The 25475-nt window shown below is 31.0% G+C and overlaps 1 protein-coding gene and 1 long non-coding RNA gene across 2 annotated transcripts in view; one reads left to right on the forward strand and one right to left on the reverse strand.

Annotated features, from left to right (window-relative positions):
• The first annotated feature begins 944 nt into the window (after positions 1-944).
• On the forward strand, positions 945-4685 carry LOC124420809. Its single transcript, XR_006941386.1, has 3 exons — positions 945-992; positions 1281-2489; positions 2628-4685. It is a non-coding gene; the product is annotated as an uncharacterized LOC124420809 (long non-coding RNA).
• Positions 4686-5251: 566 nt separating this feature from the next.
• Positions 5252-25475, reverse strand: part of LOC111679737 (matrix metalloproteinase-2) — a 431040-nt gene continuing 410816 nt past the window's right edge. The window contains exons 7-9 of the mRNA XM_046954999.1: positions 10352-11013; positions 10135-10276; positions 5252-10061 (exon numbers count right to left, since the gene is read on the reverse strand). Coding sequence (XP_046810955.1) covers positions 9538-10061; positions 10135-10276; positions 10352-11013 — 1328 coding nt within the window. The 3' untranslated portion in view covers positions 5252-9537. The remainder of the gene's footprint in view (positions 10062-10134; positions 10277-10351; positions 11014-25475) is intronic.

Below are 25475 nucleotides of genomic sequence, written 5' to 3' on the forward strand. Positions count from 1 at the left end.
ATAGACTAGACTATAGACTGGACTAGACTACAGACTAGACTATAGACTAGACTAGACTATAGACTAGACTATAGTCTAGTCTATAGTCGACTTTTGCTGACATAATAGATCATTTAAATTAATTATAAGCCAAAAGGCCCTATTTGGGGGGTACGGTTGTATGGAGGCTAGTCAAAATAATGGACCGATTTTAACCATTTTCAATAGGCTTCGTCCTTGGGCCAAATGAAGCGTGTGTGCTTTCATCCAATTATCTTGAAAATTGCGGCCTGTACCTTGCGCACAAGGTTTACATGGACAGCCAGCCAGACGGACGGACGGACATAGATTAATCGACTCCGAAAATGATTCTAAGCCGATTGGTATACTTTGAGGTGGGTATAGGACGAATATTTTTGTATATTACAAACAGCAGCACAAACCCAATATACCCTCCCTACTAAAGTGGTGTAAGTATAAAAATTCGAGTTTTTGGGAATTGAGTGGCAAAAACACAGGGGACAAATTTACAAAGCTAATAAAAAATACCATGATAAACTCAATGAAAAGAGGTGGAAACACAAAAAAGAATTAAGACTATATATAATCTTGGAACTATTTTGAAAATCTTATTCCTCTAAAATGGTCAGAAAAACCGTTGCTGATAAACTATATAGGATCTATGCAGTATCGCTCCAAAAACTCCTTGGAGTAGATACTTGCAATTGGATTTATCGAAAATGGTCAGTAAAATCATTGCTGATAAACTGTGTAGGATCTAAGGAGTGTCTACAAAAACATTTAACAAAACATAATAATTATATCAAACCTTTAGATGCCTATATAAACATTTAATTTACATTTAAGTTACATGTACGAACGTAGAAAATACATACGTATAAATGAAATTATATTTACCGCTTTCTTATATTGTGTATATGAATATTAAATTCATTTCATATTTAATATTGCGTTGGAGCACAACGTCTCGTAACAATTTTATAGCATAAATGGTAAGATAATAAATTTTATTAATTTATTTCTAGTTTACAGGAGCAAAAAAAAAAAAAAAAAATTAAAGTTTTTTTCTATCATTGTGATATATTTATATTATATAAGAAATTGTATAATAGTAAAACCAAATTATTAGTGATAAATTAATGATAAATTTGTTTATTTAATAAAAATAAATCCCGCTGATAAAAAAATAAATTTTAGATTTAACATTTGCTCTGTAAAATTTTAAAAAATTTTGAACATTATGTTAAAAAAATAATTATTATTTGTTTTTATTTTTTTAGAGAAGTGCAACAATTCCAGTTACCCTTAAAATAAGGTTGGAGCACGAGGGCGCGTGCCGAAGAGGAAAACAAAATTTATTTTTAGAAATGGTCGCAGAATATATCAAAAACAACAACAAGATGATAAAGTACTCGCTTATCATCTAGATTTTGAAACAAAATTTATTTTAAAAAAATGGTCGCAGAATATATAAAAAACAACATCAACAACAGCGACATCAATAACCTCAACAACATTAACAAAAACTTCAACAACCCCAACATCCTCGAGAACCTCAACAACTTTAAATATCAAACAAAACTCAATTACAATTAGATGATCAAGGTCTCGCTTATGATATAGATTTAATGGATTTCTGCAAGTACAACAAGAACCTCAACAATAAATCATTTGAGGATTTCGATTCTGAATCCTCAAATGATAATAACAACACCATTATAGTAAATCCCAAAAAGGATGAAGTAGAGCAAATGGTAAAACATGATAGCATAGCTAAACTACCTATTACTAAGAAAAGACTATCTGGAGCACAGATGAAATTGAAAAAGATGCTTCAGGAAATCATAGTTAGTCAATCCAACGGACTTTCTCGCAAGATCTGAGACAAAGAGGATCCCGAAGAGTAGACGACTGAGAATAAACCTAAGAAGAAAAAGAGCTCCCTGGCTTCACTCTCATCAATGTGTTAGCACCATAAAGAACTTGGTGGAAAGTATCCCTTTTCCTTGAAAATACCTAAAACCACAGCATCAGTAACAACTACTCATAACGTTAAAGAGTCAAATTCTAAAAGCGAGGAAGGTACCACTAACTCGTCAAAAGAAGGTGTTGCTGCCCTTTCCATAATTGGCGAGGCGCCTATTGAAAGGGCTGTCAAAACCGGACCTAAGGTGATACCCAAAGCATCATTAGCAAATATAGGTAATATTGGATGTCAAATACTAAAAGTGAGGAGTAAATCATTCACTAGCCAAAAGACGTGCTGTCCAAAATTGGGAAAGTGTCGATTAAAACGTCTGCTCTTCCTAAACCTGATAAGGACACCGCAGTGCCATCAATGGTACCCATTGCATCAATAACTACTTCAGGTTACCCGGAGGAGTCAAATCCAACGAGCGGGGAGGTGATCACTAACTCGCTAGAAGATAATTTAAATGGATGACAATGACTGAGGTTATCCAACGCTCTGATGGCTAAAATTAACACAGGTAAGATATACATATATTGCTTTAATCCAGTAACCTTGGACCAATCGCAACAAGGTTTCTGAATTAAAGCAGAAAAAGGGTCTTGACCGAGAACATGTATCTTATGTCACAATAACTTAAGTTTTCTCCTCTCAACAGGATTATCCACATCGGATGCAACAATGCTGTTAACCTGTCTTTCGATTCTCCGCAACTTCCACCAACGTCGGAGCTGATGAAACTTGTCGAAGAGGCACAAAGGAAAAATAAGAAAATTGAAGAAAGTTGTGATGCTAACTCCCACCATGTAGTTTGTGGTAGTACAAACACCAATCGCAGAGGACAAGCCTTCATGGATTTCCTTAATACTAAAGACTTGATCACATCAAACATAGGTAATAAAGCTGCATTATTCAATAGAATCGAGAAGAAGTATTAGATATAACTTTATAAACGAAATTCAGGTTTGGAAAGTTTCGGACGAGCACTACGTTTTTGATTTTGACATTATATTTTTTGTTGTTTTGTCAATGTTTTGTTAAATGTTGTAATAAACATTTTTCATATTTAGACATGGGCTAAAGACAATACTCATATTGAGAAACTATAGTAAAAACAAAAATTCAACTTTTCTACTTTCGACACTGTTGGGATGAAATGTTGGTTTTCAGTACTGTATGTATTAAAAGTCGATTTTTGGAAATGTATACATAAAAAGTCGACCCTCACCATTTACAATTTTAAACTTGTAGATTTTTTTTTTGATATCGAGTGCACAGAAGGATTTCTCCAATCCTTACCATTTTCCAAGGAGTTTTTGGCGCGACACTCCTTAGATCCTATACAGTTTACCGGCAGCGATTTTATTGGCCATTTTGGAGAAAGCCAATTTTCCATTGAACTATAGTCCCAAGATTATATATGGTCTTGACTACTTTTTGGATTTCCCACCACTTTCCATTGAGTTTTACATGGTATTTTTTAGTAGCTACTAGCTAAATAGTTTTTAGATATAAATTTTTATACATTTTGGGGATGCCACGCAAATTATTGCAAGTTCGACAATTTATCCAAATGTTGATGATGAAAAATTTGAATAATAATTTGATATATGAAATTTTGTATTTAATTCATATTGGAGATGGCAAGGTCCCATTGAAAGTCCGCCCATTTTTCTCTAAATGTTCGCATGAACGTCACAGTTTTTTATATAAAATTTGAATTTTCTAGCTCTAATAGTTTCTCAGATATACGAATTTTTATATTTAATTCATATAGGAGGTTCCAATTTGCTAGTTCGTCAATTTATTACCCAAATTTGACATTAATGTCAAAGGATTTTTGCTCTAATAGTTTCCCAGACGTACGATATTTTTATTTAATTCATATGGGAGGTTCCAACTAACCCTAATGAAAGTCCGCCCATTCCCCCAAAATCTTGAAATAAATGTTAAATTTCTTCGTGCAAAATTTGAAGATTTTAGGTCTTTTAGTTTCCTAGTCAAACGACAACTCCAATTTATTACCCAAATCTTGACATGGATGTCAAAGTTGTTATTGCAAAATTTGAGGATTTTAGCTCTAATAGTTTTTCAGATATACGAAATTTTCTATTTATTTTCTTTGTGCAAAATTTTATGAAGTTAGCTCTTATAGTTTCCCAGATAAGCGAATTTTGTATTTAATTCATATGGGAGGTACCACGCCCCTTTCTTCTAGTCCGTCCCCTTTTTCCTTAAATAATCATATTGTCACAAAAATGGTTAAGGCAAAATTTGAGGACTATATCTGTTATATTTTCTCAGATATACTTCTTTAATATTTTCTTCATATGGAAGGTGCCACGCCTACTATAGCCATTCCGTCCAAAATTTGAAGACTCTAATTGTTGATATGCCACTTTTATACCCTCAACCACCAGCAGTGGTTATAGAGGGTATATATCAGTTTGACATTCCGTTTGTAACACTAAGAAATATTCATCTAACATTCACCTAATAAAGTATATATATTCTTGATCCTTATGAAATTCTGAGTCGATATAGATATGTGCGTCTGTCCGTCTGTCTGTATAAAACACGCTAACGTTAAAACAAATCAATGGAACTCTACAAAATTCACTCAAAATATTCATTGTTGTCCTAAGCAGTCTGGTATTGAAAATCAATTAAGCAAGGCCCCCTCCCGAAAATAACTTAAACGCACATAACTCATTACTAAATTAAGATATCCATATAAAGTTTGGCACAAGTGTTGCTCATATACAGAGAAATAATATTGTGAAATTTTTTTCCGATCGGTCCATAATTGATCATTGATCGTTTTACGAAAATGTCTTAAACGCACATTACTTATTACCAAATAAAGCTATTGATACATAATTTGGCAAAAATATTAGTTTTGTATACAAAAATTCTATTTCTCCTAGGTCCAGCCCCTAAAAGCGCTTTAAAGACATGAGAAAACTGATTTCTACAAATATTTGATCAACTAGAAAAGTAATAAAATAGAAGTTTCTGGTGGAGTGTATATAAGATTCGGCACAGCCGAATATAGCACTCTAACTTGTTTTACTTCAGAAATGTTATTGTCAATTTTAGTCAATTTCTTTATCCGATCGTCCAATCGAAAGCAATTTCCTCAGTATTTATCTAGTTGCATTATCATAACTATCTGGACGGACGTATAAAACATGTAGAGCTGGTAGTAGAACAACCTGTCCTATTCGGTTCAATTTTTTAAGACTGTAAGCTGGGAAGAAAAACAAAATAAAAACAATAATATATTTATTAGAATCTAATTTTTATTAAAGTAACTTTTTACATAAATTTTAGTTTAGTTGTTCTTTTATCGGTTCTTAAATAGTAAATACATATTAAGGCAATATTGGTTAAAGATTTGAGTGGATTTATAAAATATTGTATATAAAACAACAAGCATATCCTTTTTACAATCATGAGATCATATAGATGGAAAGAAAGAAATAAGCTTCAATAAACAATATTTTTTAATATTAAACGAATACGTTGTTATTATTAAATCGGTTTATAACTATTTAGGGGACTTAGTGGGAACTTGTTTAAAGCAAATAAACATAATTTTTTATATTTAGTTATATTTAGGGATATTTCGTTTAGTGATCTGCAATAATACAGTTAACGACATCGAGGTTATGAAACTGGTTATATGAGTTATATATTCCCTTAATGCCGATCACTGATGTTAGCAGTTACAATTACTATGAATTAAACTCTGATTCTTGGTTTTTTATAAGGCAAATATTTGTGCAGTTTTTTATATAATTTTTCTTAAATTATTCTAATTAATAATATGTTTATATTTAAAATAATCATTGTATAATTTATATAAAAGTATTATATATGTTCAATTCACAATCGGTGTTGTATGGTTGTATCGTAGTATGTCATATTTTATTTTAATTGATTTTTTTTTAATTAAAAAAATTTTATTTGAAATAATTGTATGACATACAATGCTACGACAACGATTGTGAATTGGACAATTATGTTTAGTTGTTTTTATGAGAAAAGAAATAGTGATGTCGTCATTAATATATTTTAACATAATATCACATTCTTATTATATATAAATATATGCGGGATTTATTTTTAATACAAAAAAGATTCTTTAACTAAATTTAATTACATTTAACAATGTTATTTGTTTATATATTTTAATATTATAATTTATAAGAATATATTATTGTAAAGCATTAGACAATATTGTAAAAATATCCAGTGTTAATGGGGCAGTTAGAGGTTATAGTTTAAGCTAAATTTTGGCAAAAATCAAATTATATTGTGGGAAAACATAAAATGTCCGATATTATTTATTTTAATTAAATATTTTGGCTTGATAAGATTTTAAATCATTTTTGTCGAACTTTAACCTAATATGTTTATATGAATTGTTGACAATTAACTTATATCCTAAAGAGGTTTGGGGTCAATTATGGATCGATTCTGAAACTTAAAGATCGCTGTATTGTTGGAAGAAGGATAGAGGGAGTAGTGTTTGTGGACATTTGATTTAAATGTTCCTATATCGAAAGTGGCAGGGAATACCTCTGCAGGAAGTTTATTTCACATACGTGCGGTTGAAGAATGAATTTTTCCTGTAGTGTGTTGTGCACACTGGCCAATCTACATCAAATGGTAGAAGTGTGTTACGCAAGAATGTGCGGGTATCGGGAACAAGTTCCCTAATTTCAAAGGAACACATCCTTTTTCGATAGAACAGTAAAATACACTCACTTTGCGACTGTACTCCAGTGAATCAATAGAGTTGTATACCCTACAGTCACCTTCGCCCTCTCCTGTACGCGTCGAAACGCATTTTCGGTCGGTTGTAAGTGGTATAAATAGTAAGGTGATCAGATGGAGTGAATTATGTCTTACACCGTTTAAAAAAACTGAAACACTTGAATGCTTCTGAAACTTAAAAAATGTGTTTAGTCCAGCGGACATCGCTCTTGGGGGCAATAACCCCAATGACCCCAAGAGGGCTTGGCCTATAATTGACTAAATAACTGCTGTCATCCGCAAAAGAGTATATAGAGTTGGAAGTTTGATATAGAAGGTCATTTATAATAATAAGAAATGGTATAGGGGAAAAAACGGAGCCTTGAATTAATCTTGAACTCGTTTGATGAGATCCCATCTATAACAAAGAGAAAGCTCTAAATCGAGAGAAGTTATTACCGAAATCAAATGCAATTAGTTCTGATAAAAGTGCACCATGCCACACTCTATCAAACGTCTTTGAATTATCTTTCGCCAAAATGGTGAATTGTAAGGAAGGCTAGTATTTCTCCCGTAGAGCGATCTCTACAAAAGCCATACTGGCGCTCGTTAAGTAAATTGTTGGTCTCTAAATACTTGATAAGATAGAAATTGACCATACTTTCCATAACTTTAGAAAATGGTGAACAAATTTCTATTGGACGGTCGAAGAGCACTGCTTCAAGACCAGTGTCGGTATGCCATCTGGTCCAGGAGACTTGTTTATGTTGTTGATTTGTTAAAACCTATTTAACGGCATGCGCTCGAAAGAATATAATTGGCATAGTTACTGATGCCCTTTCCCATGTTTGATCGTCCCTGAAAAGTGTCGGAATTGAAGAACTAGCATTATCATTTAAACTTTTAACGATCGATCAGAAAGGAGCAGTACTGCTCGTGTAGAGCTTTTTGGCGTCTTAACACGCTTTTTATGCAGCGTATCAGTTTGGACGTTTTTGTTATTACGCCAAAATCTAAAAGCTTCATTCCTGGATCTGATTGCATTTATGCACTTCTGATTAAACCATGACTTTTGCCTAGGTCTAATCGACGATTTTTTAAATGAAATGAATGTTTTCATTCCCAGCATACCATTTTCGCCATGGCATTGACATTATTGTCTAGGAATCAAAGTTTCCAATTGAATTTTCGTTGAATTCGTAGCGCTCCGAGCCTTTTCGTAAATAAACATTAAACGTTTCGAAGCTGTTTTTAAAACGTTTCGAAGTTCAGAGAGCGAAAAGAAAGGCGGAGATGTTGCAGTGATCCGAATTTCCGAGAGGTGCAAGAATATGCACATCATACTTATCAGGAGGTGAGGTGAGAAAAAAGATCGAGGGTATTATTTTGGTGCCCTTCAACACATGAAATATGTGTTGGTTCATTTACTAATTGCGCTTAACGGGTTAAACTAAATTGCCTCATGGAGTAAGACATGTCCACAATAAACTATAGATTAATTACATACAGAAAAATTATGGTTTCATAGCACCTTATTTCATAAAAAAATGAAGCCAGAGCTCGCATTACAATCACTGGTGATCGTTTTAATTTTTTTGTTTTTGAGAATATGAATGACACTGATCAGACCGAGATTGTTTTCAAAAGAATGGACCTGGATATGGCCACCAATATCGTGCGATTTGAAACCTTTTGATTATTCCCAAGAATAACTTTTAGTTTATTCAATATTGACGCATAGGAAGCCCATATTTTTTGTTTAATTCGTCGAAAGGATCTCAGAACTGCATATTTTTATCGGTCCATGAACAACAATTCGAAGCGTTACTAACGGAATGATATCTTTTTTGATTATGGAAATATCTGACCAAAACGATGGAAATTTGAAGATGAAGCTTTGTCAGGATTAAAACTCTATATTTGTATGGGTCTAGGATATATCTAATGGGTGAAAATATCTGACAAAAAACGATTGGAATTTGAAGATGAAATTTTATATGTGATCTGATCTTTTAAATTAGAAAACGATCTTATAAAATATCAACTTTTATACATAGATCTGCGAATCATAATTTTTTTAAAATAAATTTTGATTAAATAAAAAATTGTGGCCATTTGTAGTTGTGATAAATAAATTTCAATAATATCGGTATTAATAAATATGGCAGTATTTGAAATACTTTTTGTTTGCAAGAAAATCCACAAATATAGTTTTGAAAGAAATTTAAAAACAGAAATCTGTTGGAAGTGATTGGACTCATTAGAAAAATGTCTAGTTTGGCTACATTTTAGTAAAAAAGTTGTATTTACTTAAAATATTTTTAAAATTAACTTAAATACAAACCGATTAATCATATTTAGGCTATTCACAATTTTACTAATATATAATACACGTATGTATGTAACGGGTATATTTTTTTAAAGTAGTGAATAACCTTTAATTTTTGGAATTTTGTTATAAAATTAAATTAAATCATATATTAAAAAAAAATAAACTAAAAAATTGTGTATACATTTGATAATTTTTATAAAAATTGTTTACATATATTTAACTATATTTTTTATTATTAATAATATTATATTTATTTTTTTTAATATAGTTAATAAAATTATCTTATAAGATCATCTTTAGTCTTAATTGTATAGATGTAGGGTATTAGGTATTTATGTGTGTGTGTGTTTCTGTAAATAAATTTTATCCATTTTGATCTCTCACTCTTACTCGTTCTAACTATTATCATTTATTCTTAACTATATGCTTAGGTGTTGTTTTTCTTTTTAACTATTTTAATATTTTAGCATAAAATCTAACTCCATAGTAGAGAATACAACGAACAAATAATTAATATTATAATACACCCAGTTATCTGCTGCGATTTACTTGTACCATAATCAAGTTTATCATTTTCCGAAATTAATGGTGCTGTTCGCGTTAATTCATCATCTATATCGTTAGATCTTCGCGGACATTTCATCCATTTATAGGCCGAAGACATTTTACGAGGATGAGCCACACGCATTTGATCATCTCTGAACTCCCAGTAACCGTTGCCTTTAAAGAAGTACGTTTTGTGGTCGGTATATTGGAAGGCAGCATCAATGTTGTAACCAATACCAGACCATATAGACAAATCACGTGGATAATCCAATTCAACACGGCCCGTATCACGATCTAGACCCCAATACAAGGTGCCACTAAACAGATAAGTACGATTATTGTGTCCCCATATAAAGGCAGCATCTATGTGATCGAGTGAGTAGGGTAAGCCTAATGAAGTCAAAGGTTGTTCTTGTATCAGGGTTACCGAATCGAATACATAGTATTTACGTCCTTAAGTGGTATTAAGAAATAATTATATTAAAGATTTGAAAAAATTATGAAAGAACTTTAAACGATTACTCACCTATAAAGAATACAATTTGTCGTTGTCGATTTTCGTAGACAGCATCAATTTTATTAAAGTGTTCAGGTAATTGAGTCCATAAACGTCTAGTTTCGGTAGGATAACCAGGGTATAGACCTCTATCACCTATGCGCCAAAGGAACTATAAAGAAAAAAATGTAATAAAAACGGCAAAAGGACCTATATTTTGTTGGTCCTAGTTTAGTTGAAAACTCACCTGTCCCTTGAATATAAACAATTCACCACGTATCATTGAAATGGCATCGTATGAGGTCATACAGTTGTCGGGTTTCATTTTTCTCGGCTTTGTGGGATGAGTTATACGACGTTTAGTCGGTTTCGGTGGTGAACGTTGTGGTGGTTGTGTTCTTGGTCGCCATGTTGTCGTAGTAGTGGTTGTTGTCGCTCTAGTTGTAGTCGTTGTTGTTGTAGTTGGCCTTTGCTCCGGATACGGATAGGATCGTGAGGGTGTATTGTTATTATTGTAATATGGATAATGTTGGGTGCGATGATGTTGATGATGATGTCTATTACGATCAGTAGGATAATGTTGTGGATTATTTGGATAGGGATTATTTTGTGGATAATAACGATTAGGATAATTATTTTGCGGATAATAAACTAAAGGTCTCATAGTTGTTGTAGTTGTAGTAGTAGTTGTGGTAGTAGTTGTTGGTCTGGGCTGTGGTTTATAAGAGCCCCAGATTTTAACCTTAGATCCGTAAAGTTCTTGTATGGCAGTACGATCATCATCGGGTAAATCACTGCCAACCTGATAACCCTGATACCAGGGAAACATTATAGCTTTTTGATCGGAGGAGTGTCCTAAGCCTAGAGAATGACCAAATTCGTGTACGGCTACGTTTAGTAAATCAGTGCCTGAAATTGAAAAACAATTATATATAAAATTTCATCTAGCCACTCTGCCACAGAAATTACATAATATTTAGAGAAAATTGTTTTGTTTGCCCTAATTTCTACCCTTGTCCTTTTCCCTAAACACCACTAGCACAATCAATCATATTATCATTTGTTAGTTTTTTCCATATTTACCCCTTCCCCCCTGAATCATCAATCAATTCATTTCATGATGGCCATTCGAAACACATTTTACTTTTTTCACATAGTTCACGTACATACATATGTATATACAGATATTAACTAGAACTAAACTAGAACAGAGCTAGAACTGAACTAGAACTGAACTAGAACTGAACTAGAACTGAACTAGAACTGAACTAGAACTGAACTAGAACTGAACTAGAACTGGACTAGAACTAAACTAGAACTGAACTAGAACTGAACTAGAACTAGAACTGAACTAGAACTAGAACTGAACTAGAACTGAACTAGAACTGAACTAGAACTGAACTAGAACTGAACTAGAACTGAACTAGAACTGAACTAGAACTGAACTAGAACTGAACTAGAACTGAACTAGAACTGAACTAGAACTGAACTAGAACTGAACTAGAACTGAACTAGAACTGAACTAGAACTGAACTAGAACTGAACTAGAACTGAACTAGAAACTGAACTAGAACTGAACTAGAACTGAACTAGAACTGAACTAGAACTGAACTAGAACTGAACTAGAACTGAACTAGAACTGAACTAGAACTGAACTAGAACTGAACTAGAACTGAACTAGAACTGAACTAGAACTGAACTAGAACTGAACTAGAACTGAACTAGAACTGAACTAGAACTGAACTAGAACTGAACTAGAACTGAACTAGAACTGAACTAGAACTGAACTAGAACTGAACTAGAACTGAACTAGAACTGAACTAGAACTGAACTAGAACTGAACTAGAACTGAACTAGAACTGAACTAGAACTGAACTAGAACTAAACTGAACTAGAACTGAACTAGAACTGAACTAGAACTGAACTAGAACTGAACTAGAACTGAACTAGAACTGAACTAGAACTGAACTAGAACTGAACTAGAACTGAACTAGAACTGAACTAGAACTGAACTAGAACTGAACTAGAACTGAACTAGAACTGAACTAGAACTGAACTAGAACTGAACTAGAACTGAACTAGAACTGAACTAGAACTGAACTAGAACTGAACTAGAACTGAACTAGAACTGAACTAGAACTGAACTAGAACTGAACTAGAACTGAACTAGAACTGAACTAGAACTGAACTAGAACTGAACTAGAACTGAACTAGAACTGAACTAGAACTGAACTAGAACTGAACTAGAACTGAACTAGAACTGAACTAGAACTGAACTAGAACTGAACTAGAACTGAACTAGAACTGAACTAGAACTGAACTAGAACTGAACTAGAACTGAACTAGAACTGAACTAGAACTGAACTAGAACTGAACTAGAACTGAACTAGAACTGAACTAGAACTGAACTAGAACTGAAGAATATCAAAACTTTTATATCAAAAACACTTGATAATTTTTCTCAATGTATTAATTCATATCTCCCAACAACTGACATGATATACATAAGTGCCTTATTAAGTAACAAAAAAAATTGTTCCCCACTGATATTTTTGTCTATCAAGGGATTGAATGATGAAAATTCATTTGAAGGAAAACTAAATGTGTTTTCACGTCCAATGCAAGCGACTGATTAAACGAGTGGAAGCTAGATAATGAGCTATAGATAATTCGATATTTGATGATAGAGTATGCATCTAGATGATTTATTGTATTTTAGACAGTTAATACAGTTCTGTAAATTGAAATTGAACTAAAATTCTTACTAAAAACAAACATATTTTTTTTAGTTTAAAATATTTTAGTTTTAAATAAACAACAATTTTTGCTGTTATTATTAGATTTTGATTTGCTGGACTAAAATGTAATATTTGGTATTTGTGAATTATAGACAGGTTGGATTTTTATTAACTTTTTTTGATTTTTAATTTTGTGATTAATTTGAACTTAATTACATTTTGAACTGACAGGTTGCAGCGGGTTTGTTGATAAACTAATCTTTTATTGAAATTGAATACGAAGTAAATATGGGATTGTGGAAATATTTATTTGATAATTTTGTTTCACTTTTTTTGTGGAACAAAATATGAACATTTTTACTAATTATGGTATTTGTAATTCAATCAAAACTTAATTGTGCAATGTTGCATTAATATGATGATGGTGTTTATTAAATAAATTGCATATTTTCGTGAGAAGTAGATATATACAAACATATGTATATTAACTTTTATTCAAATCATGCATTAACTTTGTTACGATTTGTTTTAACATCAATAGATATTGCGTGAAAGATTAATTCGCAGATATTATTCAGTTCTGGTTTAATAATACTAATTCAGTCTAGTTGAGTTCTAGTTCAGTTCTAGTTCAGTTCTAGAACTGAACTAGTTCAGTTCTAGTTCATTCTAGTTCAGTTTTAGTTCAACTTTTAGTTCTGAACTAGTTCAGAACTAGTTCAGTTCTATATCAGAACTAGAACAGTTCTAGTTCTGTTCAGTTCTTTTTTTTTTTATTATTTATTATTTTTATTTAGTATTGTTTTCTTTACATTTCAAAATCTTATGCTAATCCCGCGAAGCTTATAGCTTGTCTGCAGGATATAATAATATTGAAAAATAAGTTTATTGTATACATTGATAAAAAATTAAGGTATAAAAGATAAAAAGTTTTTATATTATTCATTGCGAATTCATAAAATATAGTTTTAAAGATGATTTTCTTTTGAATATATTCTTAATATCTAAAAGGTATATTGGTAATTCATTAAATATATTAGGAACAGTGATATTTAGCGAGTTTTTTCCGTAGGTATTTTTATGACGATTTACTTGGAATCTGCCTTCTGCACGTCTTCTTGTGTTGTACATGTGATTCAGTGGCTTCAAAAACCGACTATCATTATAAAATTCGTTGATAAGTGTAAGGTGGTAAAGACTTTTAACATTTAGAACTTGTAGAAATGTTGCTATGTTTTGAGAACTTGAAGGTGTATTATTTTGACTTCTTGTGTTGTTGTTGTTTATGATGTTATTGTTTGAGGTAACGTAGTTTATGTTGACTTCATTGATTGTTTGATAGTTGATATGTAAGTTAACATTGTTTGTATTAAAAAGCGTGTTATTTGTATTTATATTTATATTTGAGGTGTTAATGCTGTTTGTGTTGTTAATTTCAATATCATTTGAGTTGTTTATGTAGTTGTTGCGATGTTCGTAAACTCCGTAATTTCTTATGTTGTTTGAATATGTTTCATTAGGCACGTTAATGCTTTCATACACTAGAGCAATTTGGAGTTGGTGATTAGTTTGCTTCTTTTTTAATAATATTTTTAAAATTTGGTTCTGAGATTGTTGCAAAGATTTACAATATGTTGCGCTTCCCCACGCTGTAATCCCATGCCTAATATATGGTTCCGCTAATGAAAAATAAGCTTGTTTAAGTACTTCGAAAGTTGAACAATTACTTAAATGATATAAGCTGTAGGCAGCAATACGAAGTTTCTTTGATATATACTGTACATGCGACAGCCATTTAAAGTTGTCATCTACGTAGACTCCAAGATATTTATAGGTTTTTATCTGTTCTATCATTTCAGTGCATGTATCCACGTTGTTTGTGTTGTTATTGGTGTTGTGTAAACATTGATAGTTGTGAAACTTAATACTTATTATTTTATTAGGGAGATGGGGTGGTTGAATGTGCATGAGCTTGGTTTTGGATACATTAATCACAAGTCCGTTATCATGGCACCATTTTGAGACTTCGTTAAGCTGACTTTGCATAGTTCCACATGCTATATCAACATTTCTATTAGAAACTATAATAGCTGTATCATCAGCATATGCGAATGCAGTACAGTCTTTTAGTATATTTAACATATCATTTGCATATATTAAATAAAGAATAGGTCCAAGTTTTGATCCTTGAGGGACACCACTATCAGAATAGATTTCGTTGCTTAGTGTGTCACAGATTTTAACTCGATATGTGCGAAGCTCCAGATAGTTTTTAAACCATTCCAAACTTTTACCTCTTATTCCGTTTCGTTCCAAAATTCTTAAAAGATTAATATGCGAAAGCGTATCGAATGCCTTACTAAAGTCGATGAATATTACGAGAGAGTGTAAATTTTCTCCTAAATTCATGTTAATAAGATTTGAGAAGTCTCCTAGCAATTTATTTATGTTTTTACCCTTCTGAAAGCCATATTGATTAGGGTTTATAATTTTAAATTTTATTAAGTAATTGTTTAGCCTTCTAACTAGTATTTCTTCAAGTACTTTTTCTATCACAGGTAGTATTGAAATAGGTCTGTAGTTATTACAGTCATTTTTTGGGCCGCTTTTTTAAATTGGACGAATTATAGCACTTTTTAGTAGATTTGGAATACTTGCATTTTCAATACTTGAATTGATGAATGTTGTGATTATTGGTGTAAGTAAATGAGAATTGTTTTTCAGGTCTCTTGGTCTAATAGTATCTATTCCTGCTCCTTTTCGTATATTCAGTGTTCTTAGTATATTAAATACCTCCTCTTCTGTTGCCGGAGATAAAAACATAGAGTTTTGTATTGTTGTTGGTTGACTTTGACAGGTTTTAATATCACATTTATGCAAAATAGTTTGAACATTTTCGTAGAATTTGTTCGCAAAATTATTTGCAATGCTTTTTAGGTCTTCGCCTCTGAAATTATTTACCAGCGAAATGTCAATGTTGGTTGTTCTTTTTCCCGTTATTTCATTTATTAGTTGCCAAGTGGCTCTAATGTTATTTCTATTTTCAATAAATTTAATTTTATAATAATTATTTTTTACAAAATTCAGTTTTTTATTTACAAAATTTCGAAATTTTTTGTATTGGAACTCGTAATTTTTATTATTTTTGTTATTTAGCCATTTTAAATAAAGTTTATCCCTAACTTCACAATGATTTATTAGTTCTTCGTTCATCCACGGATTCACTTTTCTTTGTTTTTTATTACTTTTCTTGTTTGACTTAGATATTTCGTACACATTCTTAAAATGTTCATATATTGTATTAAATATTTCGTTGGTATTCATATTTTGGTTTATTAATCCATTCCAATTTATTGTTTGCATATGGTTATTAACTTTAAAATTATTTAAACTGGTACCCCGAAAAAATGTGCTTTCCATACCCTGGTTTATATTTCTTACGTTTTCTCCTTCATGAATGCAACAACAAAGCGAATAATGATCAGAGATATTTGTTCTCACTACAGCAGCATATGTGTGTGTGTTTATTTTGTTGTTTCTGATATGTAAGTGATCAATGCAAGAGTTTGTTTTCTTTGTTATATCTTCTCTTGTTGTTTCGTTTATTATACACTCCAATCCATTTGAAGAGATCATTTCCGTGTATTTTGTTGTTGTGATGTTTTGATTTAAAATATTAATATTCATATCGCCAATTATAATTATATCATGCTTATTGCTTTGTGTGTTTATTATTGTATCGAGTTCTATTATGAATTCGTTTACATTATTTTTTGGCGGTCGATAAATTGCATATAAAGAGAATGTTTTGTTTTTAATTCTAACATTGATTTTTATTGTTTCAAATGAGATTGTGTTTAAGTTTATATTTGTATGAATAATGTTTTCTCTTACATAGACGGCTACACCTCCACCTCTACCATCTCTATTAAAGAAATACGAGTTGAAACCATTTATATTATAAACATGTTGCTCTTCATTTTTGATATTGGTTTCCACAAGAACTATAAAGTTTATATTATTTATGATATTAATCAAGCTAGCTAAAAACGGATTAAAATTTAATCGTAGCGAACGAATATTCATATAGATGATTGTTATGGGATAACTTAGATAGCTTTTATTTATTTGGTTAAAATTATTTAATATTTTATTTGAATTTGGACACATATTTTGTAAAATTGTTAAAAAGATTATTATTAAATTGAAGAAAAAGTTATTTTTTTTATTTATGTTAAATTGTTGATGTAATCAGTTCAATATCTGTGGCATTTGAGATTATAATGGGGCTTGAAATTTCATTTTTCTTGACGTAAATGTTCCCATCACGAATCCATACAAATTTCCAATTAGCATCCTTTGCTTTGGTTTTGGCTAGCCAGAGCAAGCGCCGTTTATATGGGGTTAGGTGTTCGTTGATGTAAACATATCTATCACCAGTTTCATCATTAATTAAGTTTGAATTCACTCTATGGCGACTTATTTTGCTCAGTAACTCTTTTTTCTTATTGAGAGACGTAAATTCAACAATTACTTTTTTTGATTTTTTCAATATGTACGAGTTGCTAATTTCGTGGTCCTCTATTGTAACATTTAATGAGTTAGCAATTGTTTTAACAACTTCATTCGGGTGTATGTTTTCCTTGGTTATGTTTTTTATTTCTATAGTTTTATTTAGCATTCGTTGTTCCATCTCATTGATTTGTTTACCCATCTCAGTAATCTGTTTCGTTTTTTCCTTATTGCTTTCACATAGTTCACTTACTTGATTTGTAAGAGCGGTGATTGAGTTTGTAATTGTTGTGATAGCTGTTTGGAAATTGTGATTCATTTGAGCATTGTTTTCACACATTTGTTTAGCAAACTCTTGCATTGTTGTTTTGATGTCATTAATGTCAACTCTCACGGGCTTTATCTCATTTATATCAGATTTCATGGAAGAAACGTCTGATTTTAGTTCTCTTACATCACTTTTAACCATGGAAACACTATTAATTACATCGGTCAATGATAGAGAGTTTTTAAAGCGTTTCACCTCATCATTTTCTTCTTGTTCTTCATCTCTTTGCTGTTTTTGATTTGCTTGTACAGGGCCATCATATACAATAGATTGGTAAGAGATGTTGCTGCTAGTAGATCCCTTACGTGGTTTACACTTATGACATCTCCAATCGGCTCTCTTCTCAGTGGTCATTGTTCCATAAGTTTTCTCTGATAGAGGACAGCAAGTGGAAAAATGATATTGAGAGTTACACGCATAACATTTCACAAATTTTGTTGGTAGATCTGTACTACATTGTCCACAGAGACTCATTTTTTATCTTCTTTTCGTGCTTTATTTTCTTTTAGTTTTTAAGTTTGTAAATATTTTATGTATTTTTTTTTTTTCAGTTCTAGTTCAGTTCTAGTTCAGTTCTAGTTCAGTTCTAGTTCAGTTCTAGTTCAGTTCTAGTTCAGTTCTAGTTCAGTTCTAGTTCAGTTCTAGTTCAGTTCTAGTTCAGTTCTAGTTCAGTTCTAGTTCAGTTCTAGTTCAGTTCTAGTTCAGTTCTAGTTCAGTTCTAGTTCAGTTCTAGTTCAGTTCTAGTTCAGTTCTAGTTCAGTTCAGTTCAGTTCAAGTTCAGTTCTAGTTTTTTTTAGTTCTAGTTGAGTTCTAGTTCAGTTAAAGTTCAGTTCTAGTTTTTTTTTAGTTCTAGTTGAGTTCTAGTTCAGTTAAAGTTCAGTTCTAGTTCAGTATATAAAAATAAAAACCCAATATATGTATATAACAGTTGATTTTTTTATGAAATAATTTAGAAATATGTGAAGCTAAAACTATTCTTTAGTTCATAAAGTAATTATTGCTTTTGTTAAAATTATCCTTTTCTTAGTTTTTTTTTTTATCACATAAACAGTCAAGTCAACAAAATATCAATCAAAATGATTTTATGCTCTTTTTTCCCCTGCCTCCGTTTTTTTTAATTCATTGCATTTTTTCATTATTGATAGCAACGAGAAAATGAACGATGAATAATATTGAGTGACTGAGAGAGTGAGTGAGTGAGTAAGAAATAACGACAAAATGCTGTAAATTTATAAGCTTCTTAAAGAAAGCATTTGTTTTTTATGACGACCATAAAAAACGAAACGCTGCACAATAGCATGAAGAGTTTAATGCGAAAATAGTTATAAAGAAAAGCTATAATATACATAGATTTTTTTTAATGTTCTAATTTGCATCTTTTATAAGTACAATAGTGGTTTACGACTTTTTTAAGAAGAGTATATAAGTGAAAATATCATAAATATGTTTTGAAAATAGTACATACGTACATACATACATACATGTTTTAAAAGTGTGTAAGTATAAATAACAAATAACTTAAGTTATTGATCGTAAAATTTAATTTGCAAAATTTATTATTTTAATCTATTTCTAACCAAAATATTTCAATTTACAGAAAAAAAAGAAGAAAACATAATTTGATTGTCTGATGACCATTAATCACCCCAATCATGTTATAAATAAATATTTTTATAATTATTGCAAAAACAATTTTGCCACATGCAACATATTACATTAATGTTTTAGTAATATTTATAATAAATTTGGTTTAAATCTATGTTATTTATCATTTGCCATTATTTTATATTTTCATATTTAGATTTATCATTAATTTCATAAAACATAAATCGTAAATTTATTAAAAATATTCTCGTTTATTTATTACACACAAAGTGTAAACCACAACCAACTAAAGTGTCTCGACCGTATGTGCAATGGTTGTTTGAAAAAAAATGAAACTGATTAAAATAGACAAACATTTTCGTTTTTTCTTCTCATATTTTGGTGGGATTTTTAACCAAAAATAATAATTATTTCCCTGAGAATATTCAAATAATTGTCAAAATGGCGAAAAACAACAAATGTTGATGTCCACAGGAACATTTTAAATTAGTGCAACATATTGTTGCTAATTGAGGGAATTTGTGTGGTAAATGTTGCATGCAAATGATTATACCCCACCATCGAAACATTTACAACGATTTTCTTAAGATTTTATAGAAACGTTATTTTAAGTATGATACATAAATGCTCGGACAATCAAATCAGTAGTGGATTTTTAAGCTAGAGGTCGACCCTTTTCTGAGAATATTTAAATTATCAGAACCATTAACGAAACGATTTATGAACGGTACTTGTAGTCTGTTATTTCGTTCGGTTGATTTAGCATCTGTGCCGAACAATTATTTGAAGGAAATACAAATGTGTGGAAACATTAATATTGTGAAAATAAACTTAATTCTGAAATTTTCCTATATATTTCAGACCTCGATATTTATTTACATAACATATATATTATTATGTGCTAACAAAAATATTTACATATATACATATGTGTGTGAAAAACACAAAAACGTATAAATTGTTTATAAGTATATAAAACAATTTGCAAAATTTTAATATTCTGGTGGAAGCACTATGGGTAAGAAGTGATGAAAATATTGATTAAGTACAGACAATTTAAGTAAAGCATTATGGAACTAACTACTAACTAACTAACTAACTAACTAACTAACTAACTAACTAACTAACTAACTAACTAACTAACTAACTAACTAACTAACTAACTAACTAACTAACTAACTAACTAACTAACTAACTAACTAACTAACTAACTAACTAACTAACTAACTAACTAACTAACTAACTAACTAACTAACTAACTAAATAACTAACTAACTAACTAACTAACTAACTAACTAACTAACTAACTAACTAACTAACTAACTAACTAACAAATTAACTAACTAACTAACTAACTAACTAACTAACTAACTAACTAACTAACTAACTAACTAACTAACTAACTAACTAACTAACTAACTAACTAACTAACTAACTTTTTAAATTCGCAATGAAAACAAATGATTTTTTAAACGTATGTATTTTAAATTACTACATCCTGCAGATAAGCCTAATGGCTTCGCGGGATTATTATTTAAGAAAATTGTAAATGAATTTTTCGAAAAAATAAATAAAAAAAAACTAACTAACTAACTAACTAACTAACTAACTAACTAATTAACTAACTAACTGACTAACTAACTGACTAACTAACTGACTACTAACTAACTAACTAACTAACTAACTAACTAACTAACTAACTAACTAACTAACTAACTAACTAACTAACTAACTAACTAACTAACTAACTAACTAACTAACTAACTAACTAACTAACTAACTAAGTAACTAACTAACAAATTAACTAACTAACTAACTAACTAACTAACTAACTAACTAACTAACTAACTAACTAACTAACAAAATAACTAACTAACTAACTAACCAAGTAACTTACTAACAAGAAATTAGCCAATGATATATAATATTTAACAATCGTTTGTTCTTAACAAAAGTTATTTCAAGTTTAAATTCATCATTTCATCCCATAGTGTCGTGGTTAGAATATGTTTATTTTATTTGTGTGATGTAAATTTGTGAATATAATTATTTAGTTTTTGATAATTTTTTTGCTGCCGTTACTACCATCCATTGTTTGGTGTTGTTGGTGTTGTTGCCCTTGTTGTGTGTATCTATCACATTTTGTTGGTAGATTGCAAAACCACAGTTCATTCGCTGAAAACCACGTTATCATGTTGCATTTATTTAGTACTAATGTAATTAATTAGTATATAATAGACTAACATACAAATCTACACCTACAACTAGGTAAATATGTATATTACAATATTAGGGAAGTTACCACGATTTATAATCTATGCCCTCTTTACATAATGAATTACATAAATAGTTTTTAAATTTTTAATTTTTATGTACTATTAGGCGACTCCATACTGTCCTTGCGTTTTCTTAATTTTTTTTAACTTTTGTTTAAATTGTTACACCCTAATGTTTAAACAAATTAATTTATGCATAATTATATTTAGCAGATGTTTATATTAAATAAAAAACAACAGACAATAATACTTTAATCTAAATCAACTAAAACGGGTTTTAAAAATAGTTTTTAAACTACATATTACAAAAATAAGCAATCCACTAACAATATAAATCAAACAGAGATGGAAAAAAATAAGTCTTTAAACTATTGGGAAAATTTATTAAAAATTTAATAATTGCTTTGTTCAACAGTTTAAAATGATTAAAATAAATGACTAATTTAGAGAACAAAGACAAACATAAACAATTTAAACTGTACAACACTATAGAGTCCTTAAATAAAGCAATTGTCAAGTCCAATAAAACATATCTATAGTATACAATCTAGTCTATAGTCTAGTCTATACCCCAGTCTATAATCAAGTCTATAGTCTAGTCTATACTCTAGTCTATAGTATAGACTATAGTCTAGTCTATGGTCTAGTCTATAGTCTAGTCTATGGTCTAGTCTATGGTCTAGTCTATGGTCTAGTTTATAGTCTAGTCTATAGTCTAGTCTATAGTCTAGTCTATAGTCTAGTCTATAGTCTAGTCTATAGTCTAGTCTATAGTCTAGTCTATAGTCTGGTCTATAGTCTAGTCTATAGTCTGGTCTATAGTCTAGTCTATAGTCTAGTCTATAGTCTAGTCTATAGTCTAGTCTATAGTCTAGTCTATAGTCTAGTCTATAGTCTAGTCTATAGTCTAGTCTATAGTCTAGTCTATAGTCTAGTCTATAGTCTAGTCTATAGTCTAGTCTATAGTCTGGTCTATAGTCTAGTCTATAGTCTAGTCTATAGTCTAGTCTATAGTCTAGTCTATAGTCTAGTCTATAGTCTAGTCTATAGTCTAGTCTATAGTCTAGTCTATAGTCTAGTCTATAGTCTAGTCTATAGTCTAGTCTAGTCTATAGTCTAGTCTATAGTCTAGTCTATAGTCTAGTCTATAGTCTAGTCTATAGTCTAGTCTATAGTCTAGTCTATAGTCTATAGTCTAGTCTATAGTCTAGTCTATAGTCTAGTCTATAGTCTAGTCTATAGTCTAGTCTATAGTCTAGTCTATAATCTAGTCTATAGTCTAGTCTATAGTCTAGTCTATAGTCTAGTCTATAGTCTAGTCCATAGTCTCGTCTATAGTCTAGTCTATAGTCTAGTCTATAGTCTAGTCTATAGTCTCGTCTATAGTCTAGTCTATAGTCTAGTCTATAGTCTAGTCTATAGTCTAGTCTATAGTCTAGTCTATAGTCTAGTATATAGTCTAGTCTATAGTCTAGAGTATAGGCTAGTCTAGAGTATAGGCTAGTCTATAGTCTAGTCTATAGTCTAGTCTATAGTCTAGTCTATAGTCTAGTCTATAGTCTAGTCTATAGTCTAGTCTATAGTCTAGTCTATAGTCTAGTCTATAGTCAAGTCTATAGTCTAGTTTATAGTCTAGTCTATAGTCTAGTCTATAGTCTAATCTATAGTCCAGTCTTTAGTCTAGTCTAGTCAAATTCTAGTCTATAGTCTAGTCTATAGTCTAGTTTATAGTCTCTTCTTATAGTCTAGTCTATAGTCTTATCTATAGTCCAGTCTATAGTCTAGTCTATAGTCTAGTCTATAGTCTAGTCTATGGTCTAGTTAGTTATAGTTCAGTTCTAGTTCAGTTCAGTTCAGTTCTAGTCAGTTTAGTTCAGATCTATATCAGTTCTAGTTCAGTTCTAGTTCAGTTCTAGTTCAGTTCTAGTTCAGTTCTAGTTCAGCTCTAGTTCAGTTCTAGTTCAGTTCTAGTTTCAGTTCTAGTTCAGTTCTAGTTCACTCTAGTTCAGTTCTAGTTCAGTTCTAGTTCAGTTCTAGTTCAGTTCTAGTTCAGTTCTAGTTCAGTTCTAGTTCAGTTCTAGTTCAGTTCTAGTTCAGTTCTAGTTCAGTTCTAGTTCAGTTCTAGTTCAGTTCTAGTTCAGTTCTAGTTCAGTTCTAGTCAGTTCTAGTTTAGTTCTAGTTCAGTTCTAGTTCAGTTCTAGTTCAGTTCTAGTTCTGTTCTAGTTCAGTTCTAGTTCAGTTCTAGTTCAGTTCCAGTTCAGTTCTAGTTCAGTTCTAGTTCAGTTCTAGTTCAGTTCTAGTTCAGTTCTAGTTCAGTCTAGTTCAGTTCTAGTTCAGTTTTAGTTCAGTTCTAGTTCAGTTCTAGTTCAGTTCTAGTTCAGTTCTAGTTCAGTTCTAGTTCAGTTCTAGTTCAGTTCTAGTTCAGTTCTAGTTCAGTTCTAGTTCAGTTCTAGTTCAGTTCTAGTTCAGTTCTAGTTCAGTTCTAGTTCAGTTCTAGTTCAGTTCTAGTTCAGTTCTAGTTCAGTTCTATTTCAGTTCTATTTCAGTTCTAGTTCAGTTCTAGTTCAGTTCTACTTCTGTTCAGCAGCACAGCACAGACAACTTTCTATATGATGAATAAGGTAGACTAGACTATAGTCTAGTCTATAGTCTAGTCTATAGTCTAGTCTATAGTCTAGTCTATAGTCTAGTCTATAGTCTAGTCTATAGTCTAGTCTATAGTCTAGTCTATAGTCTAGTCTATAGTCTAGTCTATAGCCTAGTCTATAGTCTGGTCTATAGTCTAGTCTATAGTCTAGTCTATAGTCTAGTCTATAGTCTAGTCTATAGTCTAGTCTATAGTCTAGTCTATATCTAGTCTATAGTCTAGTCTATAGTCTAGTCTATAGTCTAGTCTATAGTCTAGTCTATAGTCTAGTCTATAGTCTAGTCTATAGTCTATTCTATAGTCTAGTCTATAGTCTAGTCTATAGTCTAGTCTATAGTCTAGTCTATAGTCTAGTCTATAGTCTAGTCTATAGTCTAGTCTATAGTCTAGTCTATAGTCTAGTCTATAGTCTAGTCTATAGTCTAGTCTATAGTCTTGTCTATAGTCTAGTCTATAGTCTAGTCTATAGTCTAGTCTATAGTCTAGTCTATAGTCTAGTCTATAGTCTAGTCTATAGTCTAGTCTATAGTCTAGTCTATAGTCTAGTCTATAGTCTAGTCTATAGTCTAGTCTATAGTCTAGTCTATAGTCTAGTCTATAGTCTCGTCTATAGTCTAGTCTATAGTCTAGTCTATAGTCTAGTCTATAGTCTAGTCTATAGTCTAGTATATAGTCTAGTCTATAGTCTAGAGTATAGGCTAGTCTATAGTCTAGTCTATAGTCTAGTCTATAGTCTAGTCTATAGTCTAGTCTATAGTCTAGTCTATAGTCTAGTCTATAGTCTAGTCTATAGTCTAGTCTATAGTCTAGTCTATAGTCTAGTCTATAGTCTAGTCTATAGTCTAGTTTATAGTCTAGTCTATAGTCTAGTCTATAGTCTAATCTATAGTCCAGTCTATAGTCTAGTCTATAGTCTAGTCTATAGTCTAGTCTATGGTCTAGTCTAGATCTAGTTCAGTTCTAGTTCTAGTTCTAGTTCTAGTTCAAGTTCAGTTCTAGTTCAGTTCTAGTTCAGTTCTAGATCAGTTCTAGTTCAGTTCTAGTTCAGTTCTAGTTCAGTTCTAGTTCAGTTCTAGTCCAGTTCTAGTTTAGTTCTAGTTCAGTTCTAGTTCAGTTCTAGTTCAGTTCTAGTTCTGTTCTAGTTCAGTTCTAGTTCAGTTCTAGTTCAGTTCCAGTTCAGTTCTAGTTCAGTTCCAGTTCAGTTCTAGTTCAGTTCTAGTTCAGTTCTAGTTCAGTTCTAGTTCAGTTCTAGTTCAGTTCTAGTT

Source organism: Lucilia cuprina, chromosome 6 (assembly GCF_022045245.1).
Source record: "Lucilia cuprina isolate Lc7/37 chromosome 6, ASM2204524v1, whole genome shotgun sequence".
NCBI classification, from domain to species: domain Eukaryota; kingdom Metazoa; phylum Arthropoda; class Insecta; order Diptera; family Calliphoridae; genus Lucilia; species Lucilia cuprina.